The sequence below is a fragment of the Abrus precatorius genome, unplaced genomic scaffold, assembly GCF_003935025.1.
Source record: "Abrus precatorius isolate BTA unplaced genomic scaffold, Abrus_2018 Scaffold11, whole genome shotgun sequence".
Lineage (NCBI taxonomy): Eukaryota > Viridiplantae > Streptophyta > Magnoliopsida > Fabales > Fabaceae > Abrus > Abrus precatorius.
In genome coordinates this window covers 14,163,974-14,176,725 of record NW_020874303.1, presented here as the reverse complement: position 1 = coordinate 14,176,725, position 12,752 = coordinate 14,163,974, and the positions used below count along the sequence as shown (strand labels likewise).

The window sequence follows — 12,752 nt, the reverse complement described above, 5'->3', positions numbered from 1 at the left end:
AATAAACTTGTTTTATGTGAATAAGTATTTTTTATATTTAATTATAATATTAAATATAAATATTAAAATTCTTAGTTCATATATCAACCGGAAAATGATATGCATTAAAGGTTACTCTACCAATTACATTTGTTTGTTGCTTCAACTAAACAAAAAGAGTGATCCAAAAAAGAAAAAGTTAGCTTATCCAAAATGACGAGAAACTCACTGCTACACTAGAACTTTTCATCTCTTTGTCATCTTCTAGTAATTATAATTGAACTAATATTGTGGATGGAAAAGAAAATATGTTAGATTTTAGTTTTTTTTTTAAATGCTAATTTTTAAGCTTTTTTTTTTAAAATAATATGAAGTTTATGTATATTAAATTTTTTGATAGATAATAACACAATTATTTTTAATTTTGTAACTTTAAATTTGTTATATATATATATATGTAGAAGAAATTAAATTAAATCAATATAAGTTATATTCACTCTTACATTGTTTATATCTTAATATAAAAATAATTTTAATCAATTTAATTATTAAATTATAATTACATAGATCGTTGGTGTCAAATTTTATCAAAATTAAATATTTATAATATTTTTTTATTAAATAGCCTTTATTTTTATATATTTCAAATGTATCTATTTACATTAATTTGATATATATGAATAAAATATTAAATCATTTTAAATTAATCTCAAATTTTGTATATATAACATCTGTGATTGAAAATTTTAATCTCCTGGTTGAATTATGATTAAACGATATAAGAGTGAATATGCACGCACGTGATTGTACTTGTATATGATTCATTATTAAATAAAAAATATTAATATCATCAATTTTACGGTTTAAATATGTTTCTGGCTCAAACAGAAGCATTTCTTTTTATAGTTTGTCTATTTATATATTTTTCTTCATAATCTTTTTAGTTCAAAAAAAATATTTATTTTAATTACTTTATTGTATTTTTTAGGACTAGAATTAAATATTTTATATTTTATTAAAAAAACCATTAGAATTAATAATTTGAAAGAAAAAATTAATTTATATACAAAAATTAAATACAAAAACAATTGAAGAATACTTTTTTATATTTAGTATATTATCACTCAGGTTAAACATTTTTTCAATTCTTTCATTTCTTATAAGAAATTATTTTTTTATTTATTTGTTTATATTTTTAAAGCAATAATAAATTTAGAATTGTTTTATATAAAAATATTTTAAAATGTTAAAATTTAAATCAATTTAGAATTCTGTTATCAAAATAATTTTATAACTTGTTCACTTCTAAAGAAATTAAAAATGAAAATTGAATGAAACCAAAAATATATAAAGAAAAACATATAACTATATTTCTTAACATTTCACATATAAAATTATGAACAATAGTAAAAATATTATATTGAAGTTTTTTTTTTCCTTTCTTTTTATGATTAATTTTTAATTTTTCACAACTTAAAAAATATGTTTCAATGAAAAATCAGTCCTCAATGGGAATGTGATCCTATTTTTATTTATAATAAAAACAACGGTACGAGATATTAACTTCATTTTTTTTATTGTCTATTAAGACTATACAAATTTATTGCTTGATTTTTCTTACTTTTTGGGCAAATGAAAGGAAGAAAGATTGAAATTAAATTTCAGTTGTTGGGTGGCAATAATAGTTAGATGAATAGTGTCCAAATTTTATACAGTCAGGTCAATTTTTAGTCGTAAATCACAAAACAAGAAACACCAACAAAAGAGATTATTCTATTACCAATAAATAACATGAAGTGAGATGTTGCTTAGGATTATGTATGTTTGACAAGAGTACCCATCAAACCAAGTATCTCCTCATTCTTTGGTTGTGTTATTTGCAACTCCAAAGTCACCTGTTAAAAAATAAGGAACAAGGCATTATTTAACTGTCAACAGAAGAAAAAGAAGACAGCTCTCGATAGTAGCTCAAAATCATGATCAGTAACAAATGTGAAATATTTTCAAATCTTGTGAATGAACTTGAAAATTTCCATTATTTATTAAAACATTTATTATGCTCTCAATAATGCGACACCTTGTTACACTATACTACAGCATTTTAATAATTATAAGTTAATTATTGTAAATAAAATATAATAGTCAAGTTATTCAGGATAATAATAGCGTAATGGCACCACAGCGTATTTACAATCATCCCCATAATCAAACATATAATTTAATGCAAAATATTCTTCAGAATCACTCCCACACATAATAGAATTGTCACTATCAGACGTGGACTATTAGATGACTACACATTCATATAACAAACAAAGGAGTCCAAATCTAGCAACTCATCAAAATTTCCTTCGGCTGTCTTCAGCTGTCAACGACACTGAGAATTGAGATCCAAATTCTTGCCATTTCACATCTAATTCTAACCTCTATTTGAGCAGAGGTATTTTTTCATCTCTGTCTAAAATTATATATTGCATACAGAGAAACTAAAACATCAGAGTATTCGTAATTCCTTTAATGGTGAACAGTATTGCCAGAATTATGTGACTGGGATTTCCATTCTAGCCAATTTTCACTTGTTTTCTCTATGAATTTTAGAGAAAATAATTGAGACCAGAATTGATAGCGAAAAGGACAGTTAGATTCCTTAACACATTTTACGTCAATAACTTGCACTTCCAACTATATGAGAAGTGAGAACAAAGCATAGGTACTTTAGCTTATTAATAGTTAACGCACCCATTGAAATTTAAATATGCTCACCTCTTTGAAGATGTTGCTATATGATGTTTGAACAAACCCCTGCACCAAATCCATGAGCTAAGTCAATATTAGAGAACTTAACAACCTTTTGGAAGATACAGAGAGACAGAAGCGAGAGATGCTTCGTAACACTACTATTGAGTACATGAAATCAATCTATAGAATGACCATGTTTCTAATAATAATAATTTAATATTTGCATAACAAAATGTTTCATAAAATTGTAAGGTAGGTATACATTTTTCTTTTCCAATGACTTACAATAATGTGATTAATTCAATGTGTTAGGCGAAGCCTTTGAAACAAAAGAGGGCGAGGCGGCCATATACAAGAGGAATGGTATCTTATGTTTGCTTTCTAAATCTCCCTCCTTATATTCAACAAATACAATGCATATGCCATGCAATAAAAAAATTTTATTGACCAAAAGCATCATGTCATTTGACAACTTTAAATAAGTTAAAATGTTCAGTCGTAAGACACATCATGCCTTTAATATAAATGGAAAGATATTGGTCAATACATACATAATTTAAATTTCATACACACAGACACGTATGTATATGGGTACATCAAATGTCAAACTTGGACACATACACTATTTAAAAACTTTTCATAGATTGTGAAATTGTCCAATACAACCAGTAGTTTGAAGGTTCTTATTATGTAGATCAACTACTATAAAAATAAAATTAATCAGTACTCCATCACGTTACTTTATTTTAATAGATATTATATTTTCAAAATATAGTAAATATTAAATTTTAAATAATATAACTATAAATTTCCGAATTATATAAAATTTGATATATATGATCATAAAGATAATATAAGATGATTCAACAGTAAGATTGGTCAACTTTACATTCTATGAAAAGTTATTAAGAGGTCTAAGTGTCCAAGTTTAATACCTTGTATCAAAGTATCCTAACTATATATGTGTGTGTGTGTCTGTGTATGCAAAGGAAAAGATAGAGAAGCAGAAAACAAACCAATTTTCTGAACAGGTCAAGGGATGCTTCATTAGATTCTCCAATTTTAACCTGAAATATGTTGATTCCAAACTTCTCAATAGCAAAGGCCATCATCATCAAAACAGACTCCTTCCCAAGTCCTTTTCTACGGCTATGCTAGCAAACAGCAAAGTGATAAAATGTTAGAATGAAGAGATTTAACACTTACTGTAAAGAACCAAATCAACCTAAAACCTTAGGATGTTAGATGTAGATGCAAGAAAGGCTTTTATCTCTAGCATTTGCATAATCAAGTGAATAAAAGGTTAGAGCAAAAGATCCCAGAATACAAAACTAAAAAGAATACAAACTTTTTAAAAAGTTTGTTCTTGAAAGTTTTACATGCTCCTTTCATCAAGGAAAATCATTCAAATGTAGTATCATTAAAAATTGCAATTAATACACCTAATTTCACCAAAAGAAGAAAAAAAATGTAAACATGAGAAAGAATAGGAGAGGAAAGTCTACAATTAGTTGGGAAGGAATACAAATTTTAAGCATTTCCTTTGGATGTTAAGAGATGAAAATTTGGAAAAGAAGACAAGCAAGTAATTTCATCTATATTCTCCTATTCTTGCTGTCTCTGATTTTCATTTGGGTATCTATTAAGCCATTGACCAAGGATTATACATAGATAGTGCTACCATAAAATCTCAACTTATTTCTATTGGCTCATGTCTTAATTTCTAAGTCACACCCTAATACCTGCACATTTGCACCTTCATCCACTCCAGTTTATTTTTCAAAATGAAAAGGAAGGAAATTCAATTGCTATAATATAAATGATGTATGAAATGCTGTTAGCAATGAAGATTTGGAAACAACCAGTAAACCAATTATAATAATGGCAATACACGAAGAATGCAGCAACTAGGATATGAAACAAAAGTCACAGTAGCTACCTCTTTAGTTCAGCTATCATTATTTCAATCTCTGCCATGTGAGGATTATCCAAATCATTCATGAATATATTTACATCACCAGCCATGGCTGCAAATAGGAAATATTAGTCTCGTGTTTTACTAAATTAATTGCAGGCTAAAAACATTGTTAGGCCCTCAGATGTGGAGGGTGAGCAGCTGCTGAACTTGGGCCCAGCCAAGCCCAAGTTATGGCACATTTATTCTAGAAGGAAATCATCTTCTCCAGCTGCCAGACCATTAGGGAGAGAGAAAGAGGTTAGTTACGGGAATGTGGTTTTAGGAGGGAATAGCTGAGAGGGTGCACATGTATTCTGTGACTTGGTGATCAGGAGAGACCTCAGGCTTAGGAGTGTATACTCTGGAGGAATTGTATATCACTGATACGGTTTCTGATTGATTGAATAATACTTTCTCATTTCTCATTCATTCTTACCTTACCTGCATAATTGAATCTGTGGATTCCTAACAGAAACAGCCCACACGCGTGCAGGCCAGCCCAAATAAATAGTGAGCTATCTTTACCAACCATCACGGATATAAGGATCAGAATAAATTAAATAATCATAAACAACTCTACCTCTCTCCAGCCTATACCACATGACACAATATTCAATGGGAATCATTACAGTTTGAAAACAAAATGAAATATGATTGAATACAGAAAGTTCACCAAGATCTAGAATAACTCCCAAAGATAAGTTAAAAGTCAACAATAAAAAAAAAACAACAACAACTAAGTCTTATTCCACTAAACAAGGCCAGCTACGTGCATTACACAACTTCGATCAAAAATCAAATTTTTAGAAATATTATTAATCAAAATGTCTCTTTTAACTTCCTTTAAGGTTCTTTTGGGTCTTCATCTACCCCTTTTTACTGGACTAAAAATCACAACATTCACTCTTCTCACTGATGCCTCCAAAGGTCTTCTCTACATGCAATATTTTCAATCATCTTTTTCACCTTAAGTGTTACTCTAATATTCTCACATATACTATCATTTATTATCTTGTCATTTCTCGTGCGACTACTCATCTATATTAACATTTTCATTTCTGTCAGTCTCACTTTTTCTTTCTATTATTCTTTCAAGATCCAACATTCACTACCATATATGATAGCTGTGGTTGTATTAAAGTACGATAAAACTTTTCTTTCAACTTGATAGATACTTTATGGTCATAAATTACTTCTGATGTCTTTCTCCACTTTAATTACTCAACTTGTATTCTATGAGAAACATCTTCATTAATTTTCTTATCATACAAAACAATATGTTGAAGTGCTTCCTAAATCACACAAGTGATCCCAAATTTTATTAGTGTTGCAGAACCATTTATGGGAGGTATTTTGGGTCAAAACTAAAAAGCTTCAAATGGGTTAAAAATAACTGATTGGGTCTCCTTGTATTTTTGCACCTTCTTTTCTCTAATCTTTTAGTCAGGTGACTTTTCGGTGAGCTACTGGTGTTTTACAGCTAGTTTCTGGTAAACCATGGTTCTTTGACTGACCCTTGTCCTGTATTCTGCTAAGAGCTCTGTTTTTTCTCTTTGTTTTGCTATTTCTTGACAAGTTGTTGTCCTCTCATTGTCCTCTCATTGTCCTTTACTTTTTTTGTCTCATCTTTTTCTGTGTTTCATTGGTTTTATTTTCCAGCTATTTTGTTCTTTTTATTTATTTATTTTGTCTAGATCTCTCCTCATTCAGTTCTAATTTTATTTTGATTTTAAATGTTTTGTTACTTTAAAGACATTGATTTAGAGGTTTAAACTTGTTTATTTCCTTGACTTATATTTATTGTCTAAACCTCTTTATTTCAGCTTTCCTTGACATTCCTTCTCTTTTTTTTTTTTTTCTGAAACCATTTTTCCTTTCTTGGTTTTATTCTCTCTCTGTGTTATATATATATATATATATATATATATATTATTTTAATAATTGCCATGCTTCCACCATGGCTTCCGCCCGCCATTGATAACATTGCATATATATATATATATACCATGAAAGCTAAAATAAAGATGTTTGGACAATAAATATAAGTATATAACAATAAAAGTAAAAAAGAAATACACAAGTTTAAACCTCTAACTCAATGCCTTAAACTAACAAAACATTATAAAATAGATAAATTAGAAATGAATGAGGAGATTTAGACAAAATAAATAAATAAATGAGGAGATTTGAGTTCACAGGTCACTTTGGACCAGGTCGGGTCAAAGGCCCAACTCTTTTTTTTCCTCGAAAACTGTCATGGCCACCAAGCATGTAATGGCGGCCATTGTAAACCCGCCATGTTCCACCATGATTGTGGCAGTTTGGGCAAAAACCACAAGCAACATCTGCAATGGTGCCATCATGGCCATTTTTTAACAACACTCGTATTCAAAAAGATGAAAGAAATATACACCTGAACAGGCCCAACTAGAATGATACCTGAACTTCACAAGACCCTAGTTTCATCCCCTTAATCATATTTTAACAAAATCAACATACCAACTATTTATAGTCATGCATATACAGCCAGCCATAAACAGTTAAATCTGAACAATGCTCCTCTGTATCATAGAGGAAAGCTAAATCCACTTTGATTGGCCAGTAAAAATATGAAATTAAGGAAGAGTAGAAATTATGGAATATGGAATTTGACAAACATCATTAACCCAAATTCTACCAAATAAAAGCTAGCAAGTGAAGACCTTACTCTTTTCTTTACAATAATAGTAATAATAATAATAATAAGAAAAGTCAAGGGAAACAAAGGAGGTAGAAAAGGGCAGTGACCTTCAATGTGGGGTTCCCCGTGCGAGAAATGGCCAACAACAAAGTCCTTGTCCAGCACAATAAACGTCTCCTCTGCAAAAATCACTTGATCCATAAGTCACATTCAGTGTTTGGGACACATGCACATAGCATAAATAGAGAGAGGGAGAGACAGAGATAAAGAGAGCGAACTGTTAGGGTCTTGGGACCAAGAGAGTTGCATATGGTACTCTTGGTCAAGGGTGAGAGGCTCAGATGCTGTGGCTTGAAGTAGAGAACCGTCTTGCATCCATTCATGATATTTGGGAACATGGGTCTCCATGTAAGGCACCAATATCACCTTCTTCCCTTCTAAACTCACACTCCCTTTCCTTCTCTCTTCCATATTATATCACTACTCTGCACTACCATCCCCACACTACATTAAAAACCTACCTTCATATATGTATTACCAAATTGCAGTGTAAATAGCCACAGATGTAAGAAAAAGGAATAGATACCAATGCACATTTAATAGAAACAAGGAAGGATACATAGAATACAAAAACAAACAACCTAGCATAAAAGGATGTATATAACAATGAACTGAATCTTAAATAATGGTATCATACCCAGTTTTCTGGTTCAAATTCTAACACTACTCCAGAAAACAAGCATTTAATTTCAATGATTTCTAGAGTTGTTTAAACATTCTTCGTTAATTTCTAACTGTATAATAGTAAATGATAAAATAAAACGAATTATTAAAATGAATTAATTTTTATAAAAAAAAAATAATGATCTAGTTCTTGGCATTAGAAATAATAACATTATAGGAAAATCAAACAATAAAATCACCCATATAGTATAATAGGCATGGGCTTAAGCTTGTTTTCTCTCTGATAGTTATAGATATGATACTTTTTACCAGGCTAGTCTTCTGATAAATAAACTAAATTATCAATCGGAAGCCCTTATGCCATATCATATAATTAATTAATTAATATAAAAAAGAAATCAAACAAATTTTGTGCAAGCTTCTAATTATTCGTAAATGAAAAGGATATAATAGTAATGATTACTACAATTATTCACAGCTTCTAGCAGACCACGCTTCCAACCTCAATACAAGTAAATTATAAAGTATTGTTTCCTGAGAGGAATGGAAAACTTAGACAACAATCAAGAAAAGTAAATACTACTTTATTACATATCTCATTACCCTTTTCTATATATTTATTTAAAGTAATTTTTCTGTGATGGATAGATGATTAAAGTATCACTAATCAACTGGTTTCTGTTTTATACATTAAAAAATAAAACTCACATAACGATCAACTCCATCCATAGGGCCACAGCAAAACTGAATGCAGTCACCTAACTCGCTATAAGACCTTTTAACAATAAATTGAGTTCACCCACTACTACAGAAATAACCACGGTTTAGAAGGCTTAAGTTAGCAATTTTGCCCACGAAATATATGAGTGCAGACAGACTCATAAACTACCATGATAAAAATCTTTTCTTAGCGGTTAATTAATTGCCTGCTACAACATTGGGATTTCAATTTTTATCTTTCTTTAAAAAATACTTTTTCTTAGCAGTTTTTTCCAACAACTGCTGACAATATAAACAGTAACAAATGGGATGATCACACACGACACTAATTAAATTCCTTATTCCTAATTAACTAATTCCTTTTGTAGTTATCAAACATTAACTAATTCCTAATTTAATTTCACATACATGATAACAATTGTGGCCAAATAATGCTCAGAAATACAAGTAGTGCTCAAAGTCTCACTTTTGGTTTGGTTTCAGCGATTCTCTTCCTCTTGCGTGCCCTCAATTTCACAAGTTTGGGTAGCTCAAATTCAGTGCTCAAATAATCAAGAAGCTCTTACCAGTGCTCATCGCTAGGTTCATTGTGCTCGTTGCAAAAAGCAACAAAAATCAATAAAATACAATAGCAGCAAATATCAGTGATATGCAAACAAATATCGATGAAAGAGGAATCATGCTTACAGCATAAACTGAGGACGCGGTGAAAATAGGCTCGCGGTGAAGAGGAGTCGGTGGCCAGTGGGACCAGAGTGGGACAAGTTGAAACCTAATTCATTTATATATACTAACATTTCTTTACGGCTAAATTCAAAACCGTTTAAAATAATCAAATATTTTCTTAGCAACTTTAACTAAAATTAACCGCTAAGAATAAAAATCTAATTGCTATAATTAAATAAAGAAAGAGACTTTAAAAGTTGTATTTATGTGTAATTGTTAAAAAAAATAAAAATATAAATGAGATAAAATTATCAATATTTATAAGCTTCATTCGATTTTAACAACCTTTTCAAAAGTTATCTTTTAAAAAATTTAAGATAATTTAATTTAAGGTTACCAAATATTTTACTAATTTATTTTAAAAAAAAATTATAAACTTCTAAATAAGTTATAAATTATTATTACTAAATATAACCTTAAAAATACAAGAAATGCAAGTACGTCTAAACATCAAACACCATATTTATATTACCGAAAGTGATCAAACTATAAACTTTTAAATAAAAATTTAAGAATGCAAAATTCAAAATTAATTAATTAATTAAAATAAATTAAATTAAAACTATTTTTCAAAAAATGATAAGATAAATCACATCCAAAACTTGAACCAAATTTTTTTTCAAATCTACGAATTTTTATAAAGTTATGAAATGTAAATTTCATTATCATGATTAAACATAGCCAATACATCAACTTTACTAATCACAACATCATAAAGATGCACATAAAGCACAATAGTAATTAACACTTCAAGTTATAATGAAAAGTATTGCAATTTTAAACAAATTTTACTAAATTTTATTGATTTTTAAACAATCATTTATTTAAATTTGAGAAGTATTGTTCATTGGCAAATATACTAGTCAAAAATTAATAAACTGTAAAGTCCTCAAGGGATTTCAATGGCATTGAATATGAAGTTGAAATAAATGTGAAAATGTAATGTGTATAAAGTGGTATAGAAATTGTATAGTCATAATATATGTATTATAACATTTCGGTTGATGTTATTATGATATATGTGTTATAATACATCGACAGGTGCAATTAGGACACATGTGTTGTGACATGTTAATTGACGTGGTATAATACATATATTAAGACGTGCAAATTAGTAAAAAGATGCATGATTTGAAGTGGTGAACATAATTGATTGTTTATCCTATGTATTCCTTTGTGATGGCAATTTGAATTATTTGAGTGTTATTGCTAATATAAATCCATGTTAAATAATACTTCTAGCATTGTATATATAAACATGTAATTATCTTGCTTATGTTAACAACAGATTTAGTGGGGCAGGAGATACTCACCCTTAATAATATTTTCAGGTGGTGAAAGTGAAAAAATAAAAGTGTTTGGTCCGTCCTAGGATTATAATCTAAGGGTATTAGAAGGAGGACTGCTCTATAGGGACTAGGACCATTTGAAAAATTGTATTATTTTATCTTAACTATATTTCGTGATCAATAAATTTGGCAATGATTTAAATGTCAGATTTTAGGATTTATGATACTTGGGCCAATTTTCATTGTAATGAATATCTTGAAAATGTTCTTAGTGGAAATCCAAAATTTATGTGTATTAAAAATGAACTAAATGATTTTCCAGAAGTAAAGTTAAGTTTTATTTGATTATTTCAAAGTTTCAAAGTTTTACCCTTGGAAGCTTGACTCTTTTTTTGGAATTTTACGAAACTTTCATAAGAAAAAATAAAGTTTTGTCCTTATTTTATTATTAAATTCATGAATAGAAATGAATTTATTTCTATCTGCTATAAGAATTTGTTTATTTGAATAAAGAAAATAAAGGCATTACAATTTGGTATCAGAGTAGGCCTCTCTCCCAGTATCAGAGACTGTGTATACAGTTGATGATAACTTAAAGGAATTTATTAGGACTACCTATGCATTTAATTTTTCGTGGCCTATCACTTAAAAACTCCAAAGTTAAGCGTGCTTAATTTAGAAAAATTATGGGATAGGTGACCTTCTGAGAAGTCTCGGGAAGTGTGTGAGTGAGGACAAAGCACACAGAAAAGTCTTGTGTTGGTTTATGGGAACAGTCATCAATCTCGAATAAGTTGCCGGACTGTTACAATAATGGTATCAGAGCAGGCCTCTCTCCCAGTACGGTGTGGTTCGAGGATGAATCAAGCGGAAGCTGGTGAGCATGTGATAACCAGGCGATAGGCGAAGGCGGGGAGTGATCGTCGGTGCAGTGTGAGCACAGGCAAGGAGCGGCTCCTGGCCAGCTTTCGGCAATAAGGAGCACATGAATGAATCGAACTTACATCAGAATGAATGGGGGATCTAGAGACTGTGTATATAGTTGAAGATAACTTAAAGGAATTATTTAAGACTACCTATACCAACAAAATGTATTTACTTTTTGGTGGCCTATCACTTAAGAACTCCAAAGTTAAGCATTAACTTTGGAGCAATTATGAGATGGGTGACTTTCTGAGAAGTTTCCTGGAAATGTGTGAATGAAGACAAAGCACACTGAAAAGTCTTAAGTTTGTTTGTGGGGACAGTTATCAATCCTGAATAGTCGCTAGGTAAGGGCAGGGAGTGATCGCTGGTGCAATGTGGCACGGATAAAGAGCACTCCTGATAGGCTTTCGGCGGCAAGGGACACATGAATGAATCGAACTTACACCGGAATGAAAGGGATCCAGAAACTGTGTATACGGTTGAGGATAACTTAAAAGAATTGATTAGGACTCCCTATACTAACAAAATATATTTATTTTTTAGTGGCCTATTACTTAAGAACTCTAAAGTTAAGCGTGCTTAATTTGGAAAAATTATGGGATGGGTGACCTTCTAGGGAGTTTTCAGGAAGTGTGTGAGTTAGGACAAAGTACGCAGAAAAGTCTTGTGTTGGTTTGTGGAGACAGTCATCAATCCTAAATAAGTTGTCGGGTTGTTACAATGTACATAATTGTTTCCAAGGCTTCACTTCACATATGTTTTGATAAGTTACATTCATTCATCATGCTTCTCATCTGAGTATTCTATTAAATCTTTCGGTTGCACCATTTTGTTCAGGACTCTCAAGTACAGTGTATAGTATAATTATTTCACAATGATGCAAGTACAAAGCAAATTGTCCCATATGTTGCCCTACAACATCATATTGATCAACATACTCTCCACCATGGTTAGATCTTACAATCTTGATCAATTTTTTTAATTGTTTTTTCACTTAATTTTAAAAAGTTTGAATTTTTCAAGTGCTTCAAAAAAAATTTTAATTAAATAA

The 12,752-nt window shown here is 30.1% G+C and overlaps 1 protein-coding gene across 5 annotated transcripts; it reads right to left on the bottom strand.

The window, feature by feature from the left end:
* Nucleotides 1–1,647: 1,647 nt before the first annotated feature.
* On the bottom strand, nt 1,648–9,516 carry LOC113853803 (N-acetyltransferase 9-like protein). 5 transcript variants are annotated; one of them, XM_027484439.1, is made up of 8 exons: nt 9,447–9,516; nt 9,226–9,337; nt 7,634–7,840; nt 7,463–7,534; nt 4,658–4,745; nt 3,735–3,867; nt 2,743–2,781; nt 1,648–1,874 (listed from the first exon to the last, which is right to left on the bottom strand). In XM_027484439.1, the coding sequence occupies exons 3-8, from the start codon at nt 7,824–7,826 to the stop codon at nt 1,794–1,796; spliced, it is 606 nt and encodes a 201-aa protein (XP_027340240.1). In that variant the 5' UTR covers nt 7,827–7,840; nt 9,226–9,337; nt 9,447–9,516; the 3' UTR covers nt 1,648–1,793. The 5 variants fall into 5 exon arrangements, with proteins under 5 accessions (XP_027340240.1, XP_027340237.1, XP_027340239.1 ...); XM_027484436.1 differs by lacking the exon at nt 9,447–9,516 and having other exon boundaries at nt 7,634–7,876; nt 9,226–9,346; XM_027484438.1 differs by lacking the exon at nt 9,447–9,516 and having other exon boundaries at nt 7,634–7,872; nt 9,226–9,346.
* Nucleotides 9,517–12,752: the final 3,236 nt, after the last annotated feature.